The sequence below is a fragment of the Loxodonta africana genome, chromosome 2 (assembly GCF_030014295.1).
Source record: "Loxodonta africana isolate mLoxAfr1 chromosome 2, mLoxAfr1.hap2, whole genome shotgun sequence".
In the NCBI taxonomy this organism is placed as follows: Eukaryota; Metazoa; Chordata; class Mammalia; order Proboscidea; family Elephantidae; genus Loxodonta; species Loxodonta africana.
This window is the reverse complement of record NC_087343.1, coordinates 125536844-125559605: the sequence shown is the minus strand read 5'-3', so window position 1 is coordinate 125559605 and position 22762 is coordinate 125536844. Positions and strand designations below refer to the sequence as shown.

At 38.7% G+C, this 22762-nt stretch overlaps 1 protein-coding gene across 6 annotated transcripts in view; it reads right to left on the bottom strand.

Moving 5' to 3' along the window:
* FNIP1 (folliculin interacting protein 1) overlaps nucleotides 1-22762 on the bottom strand; it is a 171410-nt gene that overhangs the window by 54202 nt on the left and 94446 nt on the right. For all 6 annotated transcript variants that reach the window (XM_003404455.4, XM_064275468.1, XM_064275477.1 and 3 more), the window contains exons 3-4: nucleotides 4898-5032; nucleotides 383-483 (exon numbers count right to left, since the gene is read on the bottom strand). In XM_003404455.4, the coding sequence (XP_003404503.1) occupies nucleotides 383-483; nucleotides 4898-5032 (236 nt within the window). The remainder of the gene's footprint in view (nucleotides 1-382; nucleotides 484-4897; nucleotides 5033-22762) is intronic.

Here is a 22762-nt window from a genome sequence, read left to right as displayed (position 1 = left end):
ATAAATAAAAATTTATAAGCCAGAGAGATTTCACAGTTTAGGTACGACAGTCATGAAATAGCATTAAACCCATAAAAGCAAAACCAAACCCATTGCTGTTGAGTCGATTCCTACTCACAGCAAACCCACAGGACACAGCAGAACTGCCCGCACCATAGGCTTTCCAAGGAGCTGCTAGTGGATTGGAATTGCCTATCTTTTGGTTAGCAGCCAAACACTTAACCACTGCTCCCCCAGGGCTCCATTAAGCCCATAGAACATCATAAATTGAGTATCTGAGATACTCAACCTAAGTGAAAATCATATGAAATCCTCTCATCTTCAATGAAATTGAAAATTCTGAAATTGAATTCATTAAAGAAAAAAAAATCAGAAAACTCACCGGATCTGATGAATTTTTAGGGTAGATCCCTTGTAGCTCATTGCTACTGAGCCAAACATCATCTCTCCAAGCATATTGGCATCAGAAGAGCACCGAGAACCCTAAACAATAACCAAAATGTTAAAGAAAAAAAAAAAATTTTAAAACGTTGTGACTATTTCAAACGTTAATATTAATTAAAAATTTGTGTGCTATAGCTACTTATGTAGAGTATTTTTTAAAAAAGCAATTCTGCATTGTATATACTGGTCCTCACCTCGATTTTATTCATTTTACAGTATGCCTTGCAGATCTAACCACACTGTTACACACAGCTCATTCCTTTTAAGAGCTACATAGTATGAAAATAGCAGTTTATCAAGTCAATTCCCCTTTACTAGTGAGCATTTAGGGCACATCCAGGTTTTTGCTACTACAAATAGTGTACCAAATGAACATTCTTAACCACATCTTCTGTGTATGTAAATGTTTTTCTAGGATAGGTAACTAAAACAGAAGTCCCTGATTAAGCAGAAAAATAATTTTCATAACTCCTATTATGCAAAAGCAACATTCACAAAAGGGATAATCAATTTGTACCTATTTTTCTTTTTTTTTTTTTAAAAAAACTGTATTTGAAACATTAGAAGGTCTTGTTTTCAAAGAACTCTTGATCAAAAAGTTACTCCTTTTCACTATTCTTTAACTGTCCTCATAGGAGTCAGAAAATAGCTAAAAATTGAACTCATCCATTTGGTACCTATTTAGATGCTATGGCAAACATCACTAATTGGCTATCACGTATCTTTCTGTATTTCTTATTTTTTGACATGTTCAAGGCAACAATGTACCCAGCTGAAAAAAAAACGCATTTCAAAGCCTCCCTCAAAGCTGGTGAATTTAGAGTTGGTTTCTATGCTCAAAAAGACCAACTGATGGGTAGCAATTTTCAGAACTACCCTATTTATATGCATTTGATACAGGCCTGGTCAATGAGGTATAAGTCACTGAAGATGCAAATGCCTATTATGACCAGAAGGCAACAAGTAAGTACATACTAACTCTGGCTAAGTAAAAAGGTAAGGGGAGGATTGGCCCCTGAGGGCATCTTGAAGCCCATATATCAGACCTACCTCTGGACTTATGTGAGAAAATAATCCCTAATTTGTTTCAGCTACTGTTTTAGACTTTCCAATATAATTCCTAACTGATGTAATTGTATAATAAGACAACCATGGAAAAAGATCATCTGAATAACGTCAAAGATAGTACCTAAGGATTATTTACAAATTTAACTGAACCATTCCATCAGAGAAAATCAAGAATTACAAGTTTCCTAAAATATTTAGAAGATTTTTCTGATGGTGACAGTAAAATGATAAGGATTCTCATTTTATAACTGGAGACCAAGGAATGTATCTGCTCACTATTTTTTTTTAACGTGTGATTCTTTTACTACTTTTGCTTGTTTACAGTCTTGAATCTTCCAATACCCTGGGTAGAAAAAATCTGTATATTTAATTTTTTTCACCTTTCTTAAAAAACACATTTTGAAATAGCAATACATTTTATTATATACAATGATTTCTATATTATTATATATTCATTCACATATTAGGGTTTTTCCCCCCTTCTCTCTGTGCTGTATTCTTAATTTTGTTTTAATAAAGGCACAAATTTTTAAGGAAAAAATCATATCTGATATACTTAGGTTACTGAGAAAAAACAAACCATCTATTCCTGGGGGTCTAGTTAAAATCAAATTTCTATTTCATGCATAGATGTTTCAGTGCCAAGAACGAAATTTTAAAACAGAGTTGAATAATTTTTTAAATAATCAAGTAGTACTTAATAAAATCTTATATGGCAACCTAAATTACTTTTGGCTAATGAAAGAGATGAGAGCCTTCCTTTATGAGCTCAGTTTTGCTATAAAAGTTATTTAGGTCCAATTTTATTTTAACTAAAAATATTATTTCTTATATTAAGCAAGCTATATAAATTTAAGTCTCAAAAAATTTATGGATTTTACTACTATAAATAGGAACATAATCCCGAGAAAGCAAAATACAGTAAAAAATTGCTGTTTAAATTTTATGAGACCATATAATTTGCTTTTATAGTATCTCTTCATCTGCTCTAACGTATGCCAAATAGTTATTATGAATGTCACTGGCATGTTACGTATTTTAATGTGGCCTAAACAACAATGAAGGTTATCAATCAAAAGACTGCCATTTATTATTTTAGGTCCCTGAGCGGCACAAATGGTTTGCTACTGGCTGATAACCAAAAGGTTGGTGCTTCATATCCACCCAGCAGCACCACACAAGAAAGGTCCGGTGATCTGCTTCCCTAAAGACTACAACCAAAAAAACCCTAAGGAGCAGTTTTACTCTTTAACACACAAGGTTGACAGGAGTTGGAATCAACTCCATGGCAATTATTTTTTGGTATTATCTTTGCTCATTTTTTTTAAAAAATCTTGTTTAAAACATCTATTCTTTGCAAGTACTGATTGCTGGAAGCTAATCATCTGTATAAATCAAAGATAATGTTAGTGCTACTGAAACCACATTTTATCAAGTGTAGGGAGGAAACCCTGGTGGCGCAGTGGTTAAGAGCTAGGGCTGCTAACCAAAAGGTCAGCAGTTCGAATCTAGCAGGCAGTCCTTGGAAACCCTATGGGGCAGTTCTACTTTGTCCTATACGGTCACTATGAATCGGAATCAACTCGACAGCAATGGGTTTTGGGGTTAAATGTAGTGAACTATGCTACAATAATTCAACTCTTAATAATTCTTGCCAAATAAATAAATAAATAAAAAGCAGGTTGCCAGGACTATACTAAACCTACTATCAGAATATATGGGCACTTGACCTGAAAGTCTAGTCTAAAAAACAAAACCTCTAGGGATTCTGATGCAAAATGGGATTACAATCACTCAATGCTTCTGGGCTTCTACAATGTGGATTAAAAAACCTGTTGCCATGGAGTTGATTCTGACTCATGGCAACCCTACAGCACAGAGCAGAATTGTCCCATAGGGTTTCCAAAGCTGTAATCTTTACAGAAGCAGACTGCCACATCTGTCTCCCACACAGGTGGATTCAAACTGCCAACCTCTTGGTTAGCAGCCAAGCTCTTAAACACTGTGGATTAGTCTGTTGATACTCATTTTTAACTGCATAATATAAAGAAGAAAGGCAACCCTGCACAATTTATCAAATTAGAAAGCCTCCCGAATTATGCAAATTAGCACAAGTCACTATGATGTTACACGGCATAGCACTATTAAAACCCGTTTCCGCACTGTCTATTCCAACTCACAGCAGCCCTACAGGATGGAGTAGAGCTGCCCCATAGGGTTTCTAAGGCTGTAATCTTTACAGAAGCAGACTGCCACATCTTTTTCCTGAACAGCAGCTGGTGGGTTCAAAGCAATGACCTTTAAGTTAGCAGTTGAACACTTAACCACTGTGCCACCAGAACTCCTAATAGTACTATTAGGAACTTGTTACAATATGCCTAAGGTAGAGGAGTAGAGGCCAACAGGGGAAAATATGTAAAACCTCCTTAACATGGGTATTTTAATAATTTCAGAGTCCTTTCACATATACTGTCTCACTGATAAGATAAAAACCAAAACCAAACTCACCACTGCAGAGTCGATTAAGACTCATAGAAATCCTATAGGACAGGGTAGAACTGCCCTATAAAGTTTCCAAAGCTGTAAATCTTTACAGAAGCAAAGTGCCACATCGTTCTCCTGAGGAGCAGCTGGTGGGTTTGAATTGCCAAACTTTTTGTTAGCAGCCGAGTGCTTTAACCACTGTGCCACCAAGCTGTCCCATTGATAATGTAAAAGGATCAATTTTCATCAAAACATAATTACTTCAATACAAGTAATTTAAAAGACCAGGATTCTATTTTGGTACTGCTAAATATAAAATGCTTGTGATTCATGCAGGCTTGGATGACACTAGTAGATTCCCATCAGGTGACCTTTTCTTAGTTTGAAACCAAAGACTAATCTTATGCAAAATGTAACAAGTTTATGGAGAAGTTTCTATGTAGTAACTGATTTGTTCAATTCTGTATCATAAAAGAAGAGTTACATTACTGTTGAAAAATGAAAGTGTGTATTTCTGATTGCACATACTTTCAATCATACTTAATTTTATATTATATAGTTAGACTGTATTATTATTTTATATTTATTTCAAACTGCAATAATTAAAAGGTATGTAAAATAAGAAATACTATTCTAGGAATATTCTAGTTTAGGAAATAAAAGGAGGAAAAAATACCCCTGCTAACTAAGTCTATAGTCCTCTGTACTTCCCCAATCCTAAGATTTAAGAAGTTTCATTAAGCTTGTTAAATTATCCATCTCACCAGCTACAATGTGAGCTCCAGGAGGGCAAGGACTAGTTCCTGTACATCTCCAGTCCCTAGGATGATGTCTAACACATCATTCATGTGCAAAAATATTTGTGAATCAAAGAATAAGTAAATGAGACCAGCAATCTTACCTGGTACTTAGGACACTGGTCTTTTATGTCAGAAGACAAAGTCAGAGAACTATCCAAAGAGGAAGAACTGTCTCCTCCAGGTTTTAGTTGGCAGCATTTCCCAAAGACTTTGACTTGAGCATCACTGCAGAGTTTCTGAAATACAGACATTATTTCCATTTTTAGTTTAATACATTTTTTACCATATGCAAGTTTAATCACAGTATAAAAATCCTTGGAAGAGTTGAAATCACTCAAAATAATATAACCGTAATACAATGAACACTTAAATTTTACTGTATTTTCGCCAGTCCTTTTTTCTAGTCTTTGTTTTGTAATTGTAACAATATTTACCATGCTCATACTTTGTTTTCTCACCAACATTACTACATCATGGGAATTTTTCTATATTGCTATAGCCCACACAATATGCATTGCTGATAACTTAATAATACACTGTGGCAATTTTCAAATTCTTCAGTTTCAAAACCCTTTTATGCTCTTAAAAGTTATTCAGGACACCAAAGATGTTTTGTTTATATAGGTAATACTTATCAATATTTTCCCATATTAGAAATTAAAACTGAGAAAAATTACAAATATTTATTAATTTAAAAATAAGAATAGGATCATTACAAGTTAATAAATATAACAGTTTTATCTCTAAAATCTACAAGATACTGCAAAACCTCAACAACAAAAAGACAATCCAATTAAAAAATGGGCAAAGAATATTGTGATGGTAAAGACTGTGTGTCAACTTGGCTAGGCCATGATTCTCAGCGTTTTGGGTGTTGTATAATGTTGTAATCATCTTCCTGTTGAAATCTGGTATGTGATCACCCCCATGATGCATGCAATCTGCTGAGCGGTACCGGCCGGGGGTGGGGCCTGGGTCGGCTCACCACTCCCTTAGCCTTCATCTCTCCGCCTTCTGCCATCTACTTCCTTTTCCGGCTTGCCTTGAAAACGTTGTTGGCTTGTTCTGGGTCCAGCAGCTGTCTCTTGTCTGACCTCTGGTTCTTGGGACTCGAGCTAGCAGCTTACCTGTCCATGTCGGGATTCACCGATCTTCACGGCCTGCGAGCAAGAGTCCTGCTCCTCAACCTACCTGTCTTGGATTTGCCAGCCCCTGCAGGTGACTCAGGAGAAACCTTGCGGTCTTGCCTGCTGACCTTGGGGATTCCTCAACTGGCACAACCTGTGAGTGGGATCCCTGTTCTCTCACCTGGTCACCTGGGGTTCACCAGCTTCCGAGGCTCCATGAATTGGGATAGGACTCTATCTTGATCCAGGGACTCTGGACATTCTAATCCCTCCAATTGCGTGAGCTGTTTCCTTAGTATAAATCTTTGTACATATATTTATACACATTACTGGTTTTGCTTCTCTAGAGAACCCAGCCTAAGACAGATATGAACAGGCACTTCACCAAAGAAGACATTCAGGTGGCCAACAGATACATGAGGAAATGCTCACAATCATTAACCATTAGAGAAATGCAAATCAAAACTACAATGAGATGCCTTCACACCCCAACACACAAAATAATAAATGTTGGAGAGGTTGTGGAGAGACCAAAACACTTATAAACTGCTGGTGGGAATCTAAGACGGTACAACCACTTTGGACATCGATTTGGCGCTTCCTTACAAAGCTAGAAATAGAACTACCGTATAATTCAGCAATACCATTCCTTGGTATACATTCTAGAGAAATAAGAGTCTTTACACAAATAGATATATGTACACCCATGTTCACTGCAGCACTGTCCACAATAGCAAAAAGATGAAACAACCCAGGCGCCCATCAACGGATGAATGGATAAACAAATTATGGTATATTCACACAATGGAATACTATGCAGCGATAAAGAACAACAATGAATCCGTGAAATATCTCATAACGTGGAAGAATCTGGAAGGCATTATGCTGAGTGAAATTAGTCCATCACAAAAGGACAAATATTGTATGAGACCACTATTAGAAGAACTCAAGAAAAGGTTTAAACAAAGAAGAAGACATTCTTTCATGGTTACAAGGGTGGGCAGGGAGAGAAGGAAAGGAATATTCACTAATTAGACAGTAGACAAGAATTGCTGTAGGTGAAGGGAAGGACAACACACAATACGGGGGAAGTCAGCGCAACTAGACTAATCCAAAAGCTAAAAAGTTTCCTAAATATGACCACAGTAGCAGAGGTGGAGGTCTGGGGACCATGGTTTCAGGGGGCATCTAGGTCAACTGGCATAACAAAGTATATTAAGAAAATGTTCTGCATTCTACTTTGGTGATTGGCATCTGGGGTCTTAAAACCTAGCAAGCCGCCATCTAAGATGCAACGATTGGTCTCAATCCACCTGGAGCAATGGAGAATGAAGAACACCAAAGACACAATGAAAATATCAACCCAAGAGAAAGAAAGGGCCACGTTAACCAGAGACTCCATCAGCCTGAGACCAGAACTAGATGGTGACTGGCTATAACCAATGAGTACCTTGACAGGGAACAGAACAGAGAATCCCTGACGAAGTAGGAGAAAAGTGGGATGCAGACCTCAAACTCTAGTAAAAAGACCAGGCCTAATGGTCTGACTGAGGCTGGAGGGACCCCAGAGGTCATGGCCCCTGGACTCTGTTAGCCCAAAACTAAAACCACCCTGGAAGCCAACACTTCAGACAAAGATTACACTGAACTATAAGACATAAAATGATACTGGTGAGGCGTGTGCTTCTTAACTCAAGTAGATACATTAAGCAATGTTGGCAGCTCCTTGTCTGGAGGTGAGAGGAGAAGGCAGAGGGGACAGGAGCTGGTTGAATGGACACAGGAAATACAGAGTGGAGAGACGGAATGTGTTGTCACACTGTAGGGACAGCAACTAGGGTTACATAACAATATGTGTTGAAGTTTTTGTACGAGAAACTGACTTGAATTGTAAACCTTCACTTGAAGCACAATTTAAAAAAAAAAAATTTTATGAAAAAACTATCTTTCTGAGGAGAGATATAGGGATAGAAGAGAAATGCAAATGAGGTTTTTATGTTCATATATATACATATACACACAAACACACACATATATACACATATATTTACATGTATGTATGTATTCATGTGCTCACCAGTTAAAATTTTAACAAGCACTGAGCTTAGAAACAGAAGTCTGTGCAGACTATCATGGAAGAAAAGTGTATATTTCTTTCTCTTTATTTCTCTTTCTCTTCTCCCCCTCCTCAAAAGACTCCTAGAGCTTTCATTGCTCTCAACTACCAAATTAACAATCCACCATGGTCTGTGATACTCCTAAAAGTATCCCAATGCTTCACAGTTACAGTGTGTCCATTATTCCAAGCAACAGGCAGGCTTTCAGAAGAAGCAAGAGTCTGACTGAAATCACAATTTTTTGAAGACTAATTGTTTTATGGTTGTGATCATCATCAAAACTGCTATAAAAGAGGGCATTTGGTAATTCCAAAATCGTCTCTAACCAAAAATTAAGCAGACAACATGGCAAGGTAAAAAGAACTAGAGCTTTAGGACTAAAGAGACCTCAATTTACATCCTGGCTTGTTGAGCAAGTTACTTAACCTCTCTAAACGCTAACTTGCTGTTGTTGTTCTTAAGTGCCATCAAGTCGGTTTCAACTCGTGGCGACCCTATGCATAACAGAACAAAACACTGCCTGGTCCTGAACCATCCTTACAATCATTGTTATGCTTGAGCTCATTGTTGCGGCCACTGTGTCAATCCACCTCATTGAGGGTCTTCCTCCTTTCCACTGACCCTGTACTCTGCCAAGCATGATGTCCTTCTCCAGGGACTGATCCCTCCTGACATGTCCAAAGTATATAAGACGCAGTCTCAACATCCTTGCCTCTAACGAACATTCTGGTTGTACTTCTTCCAAGATAGATTTGTTCATTCTTTTGGCAGTCCATGGTATATTCAATATTCTTCGCCAACACCACAATTCAAAGGCGTCAATTCTTCTTCGATCTTTCTTATTCATTGTCCAGCTTTCACATCCATATGATGCGATTAAAAATACCATGACTTGTGTCAGGCACATCTTAGCCTTCAAGGTGACATCTTTGCTCAACACTTTAAAGAGGTCTTTTGAAGCAGATTTATACAATGCAATGCATCCTTTCATTTCTTGACTGCTGCTTCCATGGCTGTTGATTGTGCACCCAAGTAAAATGAAATCCTCCTCAACTTCAATCTTTCCTCCGTTTATCATGCTGCCCATTGGTCCAGTTGTGAGGATTTTTGTTTTCTTTATGCTGAGGAGGTGTAATCCATACTGAAGGCTGTGGTCTTTGATCTTCATTAGGAAGTGCTTCAAGTCCTCTTCACTTTCAGCAAGCAAGGTTGTGTCATCTGCGTAATGCAGGTTGTTAATGAGTCTTCCTCCAATCTTGATGCTCCGTTTTTCCTCATATAGCCCAGCTTCTCGGATTATTTGCTCAGCATACAGATTGAATAGGTATGGTGAAAGAATACAACCCTGACACACACCTTTCCTGACTTTAAATCAATCAGTATCCCCTTGTTCTGTCGAAACAACTGCCTCCTGATCTATGTAAAGGTTCCTCATGAGCACAATTAAGTGTTCTGGAATTCCCATTCTTTGCAATATTACCCATAATTTGTTATGATCCACACAGTGGAATGCCTCTGCATAGTCAATAAAACACAGGTAAACATCCTTCCGGCAGTCTCTGTTTTCAGCCAGGATCCATTTGACATCAGCAATGATAGCCCTGGTTCCACATCCTCTTCTGAATCCGGCCTGAATTTCTGGCAGTTCCCTGTCGATATACTGCTGCAGCCGTTTTTGAATGATCTTCAGCAAAATTTTGCTTGCCTGTGATATTAATGATATTGTTCTATAATTTCCATATTCGGTTGGATCACCTTTCTTGGAAATAGGCATAAATATGGATCTCTTCCAGTTAGTTGGCCAGGAAGCTGTCTTCCATATCTCTTGGCATAGACGAGTGCGCACCTCCAGCACTGCATATGTTTGTTGAAACATCTCAATTGATATTCCATTAATTCCTGGAGCCTTGTTTTTCGCCAATGCCTCAGGGCAGCTTGGAGTTCTTCCTTCAGTACCATCAGTTCCTGATCATATGCCACCTCTTGAAATGGTTGAACATCGACTAATTCTTTTTGGTACAATGGCTCTGTGTATTCCTTCCATCTTCTTTTGATGTTTCCTGGGTCGTTCAATATTTTCCCCATAGAATCCTTCCCTACTGCAACTTGAGGCTTGAATTTTTTCTTCAGTTCCTTCAGCTTGAGAAACGCTGAGTGTGTTCTTCCCTTTTGGTTTTCCATCTCCAGCTCTTTGCACGTGTCATTATACTACTTTACTTTGTCTTCTCGAGACACCTTTTGAAATGTTCTGTTCAGTTTTTTTCCTTCATCAATTCTTCCTTTTGCTTTAGTTGCTCGACGTTCGAGAGCAAGTTTCAGACTCTTCTCTGACATCCATCTTGGTGTTTTCTTTCTTTCCTGTCTTTTCAATGACCTCTTGCTTTCTTCATGGATGATATCCTTGATGTCATTCCACAACTCATCTGGTCTTTGGTCACTAGTGTTCAATGTGTCAAATCTATTCTTCAGATGGTCTCTAAACTCAGGTGGGATATACTCACGGTCATATTTTGGCTCTCGTGGACTTGCTCTGATTTTCTTCAGTTTCAGCTTGAACCTGCATATGAGCAATTGATGGTCTGTTCCACAGCCAGACCTGGCCTTGTTCTGACTGATGATGTTGAGGTTTTCCATCGTCTCATTCCACAGATGTAGTCAATTTGATTTCTGTGTGTTCCATCTAGTGAGGTCCATGTGTATAGTCGCCGTTTATGTTGGTGAAACAAGGTATTTGCAATGAAGAAGTCATAGGTCTTGCAAAATTCTATCATTTGACCTCTGGCATTGTTTCTATCACCAAAGCCGTATTTTCCAACTACAGATCCTTCTTCTTTGTTTCCAACTTTCGCATTCCAATTGCCAGTGATTATCAATGCATCTTGATTGCATGTTCGATCAATTTCAGACTGCAGCAGCTGATAAAAATCTTCTATTTCTTCATCTTTGGCCCTAGTGGTTGGTGTGTAAATTTGAATAATAGTCATATTAACTGGTCTTCCTTGTAGACCTATGGATATTATCCTATCACTAACAGCGCAGTGCTTCATGATAGATCTTAAAATGTTTTTTGACAATGAATGCAACACCATTCCTCTTCAAGTTGTCATTCCCAGCATAGTATATGATTGTCCAATTCAAAATGGCCAATACCGGTCCATTTCAGCTCACTAATTCCTAGGATATCAATGTTTATGCCTTCCATTTCGTTTTTGACCATTTCCAATTTTCCTAGACTCATACTTCGCACATTCCCGGTTCCGATTATTAATGGATGTTTGCAGCTGCTGCTTCTCATTTTAAGTTGTTCCACATCAGCAAATGAAGGTCCTGAAAGCTTTACTCCATCCACGTCATTAAGGTCGACTCTGCTTTGAGGAGGCAGCTCTTCCCAATCATCTTTTGAGTGCCTTCCAACCTGGGGGGCTAATCTTCCAGCACTATATCAGACAATGTTCCACTGCTATTAATAAGGTTTTCGCTGGCTAATGCTTTTTAGAAGTAGACTTCCGGGTCCTTCTTCCTCATCTTTCTTAGTCTGGAAGCTCAGCTGAAATCTGTTCTCCACGGGTGACCCTGCTGGTATCTGAATACCGGTGGCATAGCTTCCAGTATCACAGCAACACGCAAGCCCCCACAGTACGAGAAACTGACAGACACACGGGGGTAATTTGCTATTCAATGGGAAAAAAAACCTTACCTGGTTAGTATATGCTTACAGAATTGCAGTTATTATTGTTATTAGAGAAAAGCTAAAGTAAGGGGCTAACATGATTGAATGCCTACTGTTACGGGTTGAACTGTGCCCCCCAAAAATATGTCCTGCAAATCCTAAAAGTCTATGCCTATGGTTATAGTTCCATTTGGCACTGGGTTCTCTTTGTTGTGTTAACGAGGCAGGATTAGTGTAAGGTGTATCTTGAGTCAATGTCTTTCGAGATATAAAACAAGCAAGCAAGCAGAGGAAAAATGGGGTAAGACAGATGTTAAGACACGTGGAGGTCTCCAAGGAACCAGAATGCAAAAGCTAAAGAGACAAGGACCTTCCTCCAGAGCCCAGGGGGACAAAAAGCCTTTTCCTAAAGCTAGCATTCTGAACTCAAACTTGTAACCTCCTCAACTGTGAGAAATAAATTTGTTTGTTAAAGCCATCCACTTGTGGCATTTCTGTTATAGCAGCACTAGATAACTGAGACAGAATTTGATACTGGAAGAGTGGGTGTTACTCTAACAGATACATAAAATACGGAAGCGGTTTTAGAATTCGGTAATGGATAGAGGCTAGAAGAGTTTTAAGATACCTAATAGTAAAAGCCTAGATTGCTTTTGAGAGACTGCTGGCAATTCTGGTGAGGGCCTGAAACGAAATGAGGAGAGCTATAGAGGAAAGTCTATCATCTTAGAGAATACACAGGGTGTCAGCAACAGAATGCTGCTAGAAACGTGAACATTAAATGTGCTTTTGGTGAGCCTTTAAAAGAAAATGATGCACATGTGACTGGAGAATGGAAAGAAGGGCGATGCTTTTTATGCAGGGGCAAAGAACTTGCCTGAATTATGTTCAAATGTTCGGTGAAGGGCAGACCTTGCAAATGATGAACCTGGATATCTGGCTGATGAGATTTCTAAGCAAGACCTTAAAGGCGCCGCATGGTTTCTCCTTGCCACTCACAGTAAAATGCGAGAGTAAAAGAGATAGACTTAAAAACGAACTGTACAAAATGAAAACAGAACTTCAGAGATTTGGAAAATTCTGTCATACAAACTAAGGACACATGCCCTATAATGTTTACCAAGGGCGTAGCTACACAATCTTTTGTTAAAGAAATTAAGCACAGGCTTATAGACTGATAGACCTAACGAACTACCACAGCAGAAAACCCATCAGTTTAGACTGACAGAGACAGAGAAAGAAATGAAAGGAGAGAACACTGTTTGCCTCTTGGAATTCTATGGGCAGCAAACAGGTCAAAGGAGCCACATCTGTTGTCTTCCAAGAAAAGGACCGATCCTGGAGCAGCTCGGAGATCAGCAGAACTGCTGGAAAGAGCACGGAAAGCAGGGCCTTCTCGGTTCCAAAGGGTGGAGACACAGTCTCTTGGATCTCAAAGAGTGGGGCCACAGCTTCCTAGGTTTCAAAGAGTTGGATCTTCGCCAACTTGGTTCTGGAGTGTGGGGATGCCGTAAAAGTATGTCAGGGAGATGCGGCTGTCACCAAAGCTGAGGGGACAGGGCTGCCATACCCAAGGGATAGAAGAATGAGCCCTGCTGGGGCCAAGGGGGTAGGGTTGCCATTCAGATGGAATGGGAAAATGGGGCTGCCTAAAGCTGAATGAGTAGAGTTGCCGTCCCAGTGGGCCTGGAAGGCAGAGCCGAAGCCTAGGGCTCAAGGGCCTTCACCCAGAATCCAGACAGCATGGCCAACACCCAGAGTCTGGAGGGCAGTGCCACTGCCTACAGGGTCTCAGAGAACAGAAGGTTATTTTCAAGCATTGAGAGCTAATTTAGTTTGTTCTGCTGCGTCTTAGATTTGTTTGGTGCCCATTACCCCTTCTTTCCCTCCAATTTCTCCCATTTGTAATGGAAATGTCTACCTTTTGCCTGTTCCACCATTGTATTTTGGAAACAGACAACTTGTAGTACAGATTTCACAGGTTCACAGATGAAGAATTTTGTCCCAGGATGGAACACGCCTAATGTCTCACCCATACTTGATTTACATGATTCAGAAGATGAGATTTTGAACTTGGAGTTGACTTAAGACTTTTGGGATGATGTGCTGAGGTGAATGTGTTTTGCATACAGAAAGGATGTGAATTTTGAGGGCCAAAGGGTGCAACACTGTGGATTGAATTTTCCCAAAAAAATATGTGTTGTAAATCCTATCCTCTATGCCTGTGGTTATAATCCCACTTGGGAATGGGCTGTCTTTGTTATGCTAATAACGCAGAACTGGTACAGGGTGTCTCTTGAGTCAATCTCTTCTGAGATATAAAAGAGATGAAGCAAGTGCAAAAGAAAGATGAGCTAAGGCAGAAGCCAAGACACATTGACATCTCTAAGGAATCAGGGAGCAGAAGCTAAAAAGACAAGGATCTTCCTCCAAAAACTGACAGTGAGAAAACTTTCCCCTAGAGCCAGCACTCTAAATTCGGACTTCTAGCCTCCTAAACTGTGAGAAAATATATTTCTGCTTGTTAAATCCATTTACTTGTGGTATTTCTGTTACAGCAGCACTGGATAACTAAGGTAGTACCTACTATGGGCTCAGGGACATCACTAAATATTTCCATTTATATTATTTCATTTCAGCACTCACTAAAAGTATTTTGAGATTGGCACCTTGGCCACATGCTAATATTTTATTACTTACTGATCACAAAATGCTAGGCCTTTTCTCTAATACTCAGACATAAATAGATACTCATTTTACTGATGAGTAATCTGAAGCCCACTGATGTTACATAACTTCACCAAGCTTCCAAGATCTAGCAAGACTGATCAACTTACAGTTAAATCTCAGTCTGTTTGATTTACCCACTACAGCAAACCACTTTACAGTCAACAAGTATTTGAATACTATATATACCAAGCAGTAGGGAACAGGGGTGACTAAAACTGACACAATACTCTTCCTCATGGAATTAACAATCAAATGGGGGAGACATTTAACAAATAATTACACAAGCATATAATTTTTACATGATATAAAAACATGTATTTCAAATATGTCTAATAAAATTAATAATAGTGATAACAACAACTAACTCACATAACACTTACTATCTGACAGGCACTATTTTGTTTTACATATATTTACTCTTTTCTTCCTCACAACAATTCTATGAAGTAATGCTATTAGTATACTCATTTTACAGACAAAGAGGTTAAGGGACAGTTTAAGAGAATTGCCAAAAAAGACTTAGGCTGGGGAGATCAAGTAAGTGACATTTAAGGTGAGATAGAAAAAAACATAGGAACTAGGTGAAAGAGGAAGAATGAGAAGGTTAGAAGGACATTCCAGGCCAAGGGAACTATATATGTGAAATCTCCAAGTCAAAAATGTAGCTTCCTAGAGGGAGAAAAAGGGCAGACATACTTAGTTCCAGAACTGAAGATAAAAGTATGTGTATACACGCACACACTATATACACCTTTCTGCCATCATCTCCCCAGCTGTTCACAGCTTCTTTTTTCTCCTTCCCATACTGAAGTCAGAAACCAACAGCAACAACTGCAGTAGCAGATGGGACTATATTGGGTACAATTAGCAACTCTCAGGTAGGCACAGGTCTTCTATGAGCAGAAATAGTAGGAAATTATAGAAAAAAAGTTCGGTTTTCATTTTTTACTTTCATTCCTAAGTGAAGAGATGCCATACTTTATATGTAACCTATAAAAAACAAACAAAACCCTCTATCTATACTTAAGAAAAAAATTAAAAACCACCCAATCAAAAAATGGGCAAAGGACTTAAATAGACATTTCACAAAAGAGACTACTCGAATAGAAAACCAGTACATAAAAAGATGTTCAACCTCATTAGCCATTAAACCAAACCAAACCCGTTGCTGTCGAGTCAATTCCAACTCACAGCAACCCTAGAGAACAGAGTAGAACTGCCCCATAGGGTTTCCAAGGAGTGCCTGATGGATTTCAACTGCCGACCTTTTGGTTAGCAGCCAAGTTCTTAACCACTACACCTCAATAGCCATTAGGGAGGTCCAAATCAAAGCCACAAGGAGATACTGTCTCACCCCCATTAAAATAGCAATGATCAAAAAAAATGGAAAACAATAGGTGTTGGAGAGGTTGTAGAGAAACTCGAACCCTCACCCACTGCTGGCAGGAATGCAAAATGGAACTAAAGCAACTGTGGAAAACAGCTCAGCAGTTCCTCAAAAAGTTGAACATAAAACTACCATATGACCCAGCGAACCCAATCCTAGGTATATACCTAGAAGGAGTGAAAGCAGGAACACAAAGAGAAACCTGTACGGCAATGTTCATGGCAGCACTTTTCACAATCACCAAAATGTGAAAACAACCTAAACGTTCACCAACAGATGAATAAACAAAATGTGGTATATACATACAATGGAACACCAGTCAGTCATAAAGAGAAATGAAGTCCTGACGCGTGCCACAACATGGATTAACCTTGAAAACATTATGCTGAGCTAAATAAGTCAGTCACAAAAGAACAAATACTGTATGATCCCACTGAAATGAAATAACCAAACCTATTCTTGTTAGGAGCCGCCGAGTCGGTTCCGACTCACAGCAACCCTATGTACAACAGAACAAAACACTACCCGGTCCTGTGCCGTCTTCATAATCTTTGCTATGCTTGAACCCATTGTTGCAGCCACTGTGTCAATCCATTTCACTGAGGGTCTTCTTCTCTTTCGCTGACCCTCTACTTTATGAAGCATGATGTCCTTCTCCAGGGACTTGTCCTTCCTGCTAACATGTCCAAAGTATGTGAGATGAAGTCTCATCGTTCTTGCTTTTAAGGAGCATTCTGGCTGTACTTCTCCCAAGACAGCAAATATATAGAAACTAAAAATAATTAGTGGTTACCAGGGGTGAGAAGGAGGGGAGTTTTGGCTTAGGGCAAATTGAGTTTATGTTAATGGTGATAGAATACGTTGGAAAAGGAGAGTGAGAATGGTTGTATAACATGAAAAATGTAATCAATATAACTGAATTACACACGTAAAAATTGTTTTAAAAAATCTGGAAGGGCTGGCTCATCCTTAGTACCCCTTCTTTTTCAGAGTTTTACAACCAATTTTTGCTAATTTATTTTACCACTTCAATTTTAGAATCCACTATCTATTTCTAGTATCATCCCCTTCCCCCTAAAAAATAAAGTTGGCATTTTTTAATGGGATAGTATTGTTTTATAAATCAACTTAGAAACGACTGACAACTTTATGGTGAGTATTAACCAAAAAGATATTTTGTCTTTCCATTTGTTCAAGTTAGCGTTTTTTGTCCCTCAGGAGACAAAGTTCTCCACATACTGGTTTTGTTAACAGACATTTTATTGCCATAACTGCTATTTTAAATGAGGTCTCCACGTTCCTCATGGAGTCCCTGAGTGGCACAATGGTTAAGCACTCAGCCACTATCTAAAAGGTGGGCAGCTCAAATCCACTCAGAAGTGGAAGAAAGGCCTACTTTTGAAAGATCACAACCACCGAAAACTTATGCAGCACAGCGCTACTCTGAAACACATGGGGTGGCCATGAGTTGGAATCAACACAGAGGCAACTGGTTTGGTTCTCTCTTTTTTTTTTTTTTTTGGATTTTCACTTCCCTCATATCTTCTAAGGGAGTCTTGGTGGTGCAATGGTTAAGCATTTGGCTGCTAACTAAAAGGCTGGAGGTTTGAACACACCCAACTACTCCACGGGAGAAAGACCCAGCAATCTGCTTCCATAAAGACTACAGCCTTGGAAACCCCATGCTGCAGTTCTACTCTGTCACATGGGTTTACTATGAATTGAAAATCACCTCAATAGCATCTAATAACAATAACAACGTATCTCCTAACTGGAAGTTATGAGTACATATTGAGCCTACTGATTTCTGTGTGTTAACTTTTAATTCCCACTACCTAATCAAATCCCATGTTCCAAATCGGATATAATAAGACTCGAGATTAGCACTTACATAGTGCTTCTCAGAATACAAAACTCTCACACTTTGTAATCCGTATTCACCTTTTCAAAGTTATACAAATTTGCTGGTGTACATCTTTATCTTGCATGTAACCAATGAACACTGAAACTGAACATATAACTACTAGAAATAGCAGTGCATTACCATTAACACAAGAACAACGTCTCGGATAAGCACTTATTCAAGGATAAGAATACATGTGGTAAAATCACACTGGATCCACTTCTCACTATCAGTGTTCAAAGATACCACCACATCCCAAGAATCTTCACAAACATGAAAACTTCCTTATTAAGATTTAATATATTCAGTTTAATCAGGTTTTACAGCTCAGAAGTCATTTTTCACAGAAAATAATACAGCTGGAAAATATATGTTCTGAGATAAGTATACATTAATACGATTTTGTTTAACCATTTTATTACTTAGGCATGCAAGGTACTTTGATTTCTAAATCAAAACCAAGCATATATGTACTTCATTATGCAATTTAAAATGTAATAAAGTATACAGCTTCCTACCTCATCTAAAAACTCATTAAATATACTCTAAATAGACAATGCTTCCACTGTGTAGAAATACAGAAATGATTTACTTATCCATGTTCTTTGTAAACAATTCCTGGTTCAACTAAATGAAGAAATGGATCAGTATTCTATTGTGAAATACTGTCCTTTCTCCCCAGATGAAAGAGATTAAATAAACAAATTATGATCTATAATCTTTACAAAGAAACTCAAAGGGACTACAGTAAGTATAATGGTCATTTTTAAATGCTGATGTAGCTTTAAACTAAACAATCTCATTAATTTTGCCATTTCTTAATGCCAATGTAGCTTCAAATAAATAAGTTTCATTAATACAACTGTGATCCACCTAACTATGCTCTAACTTATTAAGTGAGCTCAAGTATTACTATCTTCTACTCTTACTTGGAAACTTTCAAATGAACATTTTTTTCAAACATAAATGTAAAATTCAGATTCAAGCTAATATTAAGCTACCTAAGAAACTCAGCTGTTTCCAATAGAAAAACCATGTTAATTTCTTTTTGGTAAAAGGAACAGAGTAAAGGAATTTGGTAGGCCTCACATTCTAAAACTTGGATCTCCATTTACAACCCATGATGATATTAATTCTCAACATCGAGATCAGAAATATTTTTCAGTAAAATTTTTAATAAATTATGTGGCCAAAATAATATTTATGATCCTTATTCTCTTCTGTAGATTGTTTTGAACTAAGAAAGGACATGAGAAATGGCTTGAATATTTACCATGTCAGAACAGAATGCTGCTGCGCAAAGGGAGCAACGCCGAATGATTTCCTCTGACCCAGCACTCACTGTTAATGCCTGAACGATTTCATCGTTATGCATGAACCCAAAACATCACGTAGGATATTTATAAATTTCATTTGCAACACACACAGTCCTCTACCTATACAGAATCTACATGACCTGATGTTCAAAGGGCACAGGTACAGTGAAGTAGATGGAAAAAATGTCACTTAAAGACGCAAATCACTTGCAATTTGGGGAAAACAATGAGTATTTCAATGTATTCTGCAGTGTTTCAATGGCAGATATGACATCGTCATGAAAGTATTTACAGGATTTCGATAATAAACTTCCTAACAGTAATTAAAACACATCCCAAGCACTTACCACACATGAAACTGTGCAGTTTAGGAAACAAAGGTGAATAATCACTCAATTTTTCACTTTTAAGATTTTCTTAAATCTATTAATGAGTATCATCATCATCAACTCACAGCGACCCTGTAGGAGAGAGTAGAACTGCCCTATAGAGTTTCCAAGGAGGGCACTTAACCACTATGTATGCCACCAGGGTTTCCAAGGAGTCAGAACGACTCAACAGCAGTGGGTTTGGTTTTTCTTTTTGGTTATTAATGAGTAAACATACAAAAATACCTGTGATATAGAAGTCAACGAAAGACTACGAGCAAGGGATTATGAGAATTCTGATGGAGGAGAAGAAATACCGCTAGAGGAATCAGAAAGGTTCATAAAGTTGTGACCCTAATACTCCACAACATGTTTTCTCCTTTTCAAAATGGGCGACCAAGAGCTTGACATAACTAACGCCATGATGAACCTATAAATTTTTCTCCTCCTCTGCCTGTCTCCTCCTTCGCATACCTTTGTTCATGGCTTTGTTTTGACCTAATGCTAATGACTTTGTTCTTTGTTTGACCAGATGCAAATAACTTTGTTTAGTTCTGTCCAACCACCTGTGACTCACAACCCCTCACAGGGAAATCAGAGCCCAGATGTCTGACATGTATATCTTTAGCCTGATAAGAAGATGTCCTGCATGTATCTCTTTAGACTGATAAACAGTCTTTTGTCACTGTCTTGAATTGAATAACTCCTCTGGCTAGGCCATCTGTAGGCTACAAAGACACTTCAAACCCTTGTAAAAATTCTATATAAGCTCTAATGTAAAATTGCTCTTTGGGACTCCACAGAGACAGCCTGTGTTGCTGTTGGGTTTCCGGTGGTGTATACACCTCCTAAATAAACTTTCTCACTCTTTCTAACCTGGAATATGTTTCATTGGCTCAACTGCTCCAGAGCATGGACCCTAATTGCGCAACAAAGTTATAATGAAATGAACCTTAAAGGAGAATAAATGCTTGACTGGCATGCAGGATCAGGACATATAAAACAAGTGAGACTGAAGGTATTCAAGGATGTTTGATCTCTAGCCACTGGTAAGTCTAGAGAAAAGTTCTAAAAAGAAGAGCAGGCTTCTGGTAAAATTTTAGAGGGTTGAGTAATAAGTAGGTAGCATAAGAATAGAGTCAGAAAATAGATGACTATTGACAGAAACACTGAGGGACAGACAAAAGAGATTAAGAGACACAGAAGAAGAGATACTGAAAAGAGACCAAGAGACACCAAGGAGAGACACCAAGAAGGACAGAGACTGAAAGGGACCAAGAAGGACAGTGATAGACAGACATGAGAAAACTAAAGGGTACTTATTTTGTTGGTGTTGGGACTAGAGAGGCTTGTGAATGTTTGCAGGCTACCAAGAGGGAGTAAGGAAGACATCAGCAAGAAAGAAGACTGATAAGACTAATGAAGTATCATCCCAGAATAGAAAGGAAGGGATCAAGAGACAGCATGAGTCAAAACTCACAGGGCTAAAAAGGAAACACACAATGAATAGCATTAATCAAGATAAACAGTAAAGAAGGACAAAGGTCATATGATACAATTCAAGGTGACACTATTTAGCACAAAGAAATACCTCAATGAAAGTTTGATGAAAAAAATTACTGAAAGAGTATTAATAAGTCAATCAATGTCTACTTGTCAGCCTCAACCAAGTTCTGAGTATTTTATCAACAGCCTAGATACAGAGAAGACATGCTTATCACTCTTGCAGCCAGCCTTAGATTTCAACTGTTAGCTTGACCATCATCAATTTTATAACTTCTAGGCACTGCAAACACAACTTCATTCAAAGATAAACTTTGGTTGGTCCCACCTATTCGCTCAGCTATTCAAGCCAAAGTGCTGAGTTCATCAAATACTTTTTTCTCCATCATCCTCTACATTCAACCACTTCCCACGCATAGCAGCCAGTGATCTCTTAAAAATGTAAACCAGACCACTTCAATGGACTGCCTCTGCAATTAGCATAGAATCTCTAAATGTCTAACCTCCCATCCACTACCATCAAGTAGATTTCCACTCATAGCGACCCACGGGGTTTCCAAGGTCGTAAATGTCTATGGAAGCCGACTGCCACATCATTCTCCCACAGAGCCACTGACAGTTTCAAACCACTGACATTTCCGTTAGCAGTCGATCACTTTAACCACTGCACCACCACATCTCCTAAACTTCTAACCTAAAAAAAAAAAAAAACACTGCCATGTAGTCGATTCCAACTCATAGCAACCCTACAGGACAAAGGAGAACTGCCCCATAGAGTTTCCAAGGAGCTCCTGGTATATTCAAACTGCTGACCTTTTGGTCAGCAGCCACAGCTCTTAAAAACCAAAAATCCAAACCCATTGTCGTGGAATCAATTCTGACTATCAGTGACCATAAAGGACAGAGTAGAACTACCCCATGGGGTTTCAAAGGCTATAATCTTTGTAGAAACGGACTGTTCCACATCTTTCTCCTGTGGAGGGGCTAGTGGGTTCAAACCACCTACCTTCTGCTTAGCAGCTGTCTTCTAGTGTTGCTTTAACAGAAATACCACAAGTAGATGGCTTTAACAAAGAGAAATTTATTTTTTCACAGTAAAGTAGCCTGAAAGCTCAAATTCAGGGCATCAGCTCCAGGGGAAGGCTTTCTCTCTGTGTCAGCTTTCTTATCCATCTTCCCCCAGACCAGGAGCTTCTCTGCGTAGGGACCCCAAGTCCAAAGGACACGCTCTGCTCCCACTACTGCTTTCTTGGTGGTATGAGGTTCCCATGTCTCTCTGCTTGCTTCTCTCTTTTATATCTCAAAAGAGACTGGCTTAAGACACCATCTAATCTTGTAGACCTCATCAATATAATTGCTGCTAATCCATCTTATTACATCATAGTGATAGGATTTACAATGTATAGGAAAATCACATAAAACAGTGGATGATCACACAATACTGAGTATCATGGCCCAGCTAATTTGACAGATATTTTTGGGGGACACGATTCAATCCATGACAGCGGCTGAACACTTAACCACTGCACCACCAGGAACCCTTAGAGACCTACAAACCCTTTAGAGACCTACAAGGCCTTGCATATTCTAACTCTTTATGAGGTACCAAAAACCAAACCCAAACTCGTTGCCATTGAGTCAATTCCAACTCATAGTGACCTGAAGGATAGAGCAGAATTGCCCCATAAGATTTACCAAGTGGCAGCTGATATATTTGAATTGCCGACTTTTTTTGGTTAGCAGCTGTAGCTCTTAACCACTATGCCACCAGGGCTCCTTGTGGGGTACAGAAAGTAATTTAACCTTATATTCTGGGTTCCTGAGAGTTGGACTACACAGAGGCTC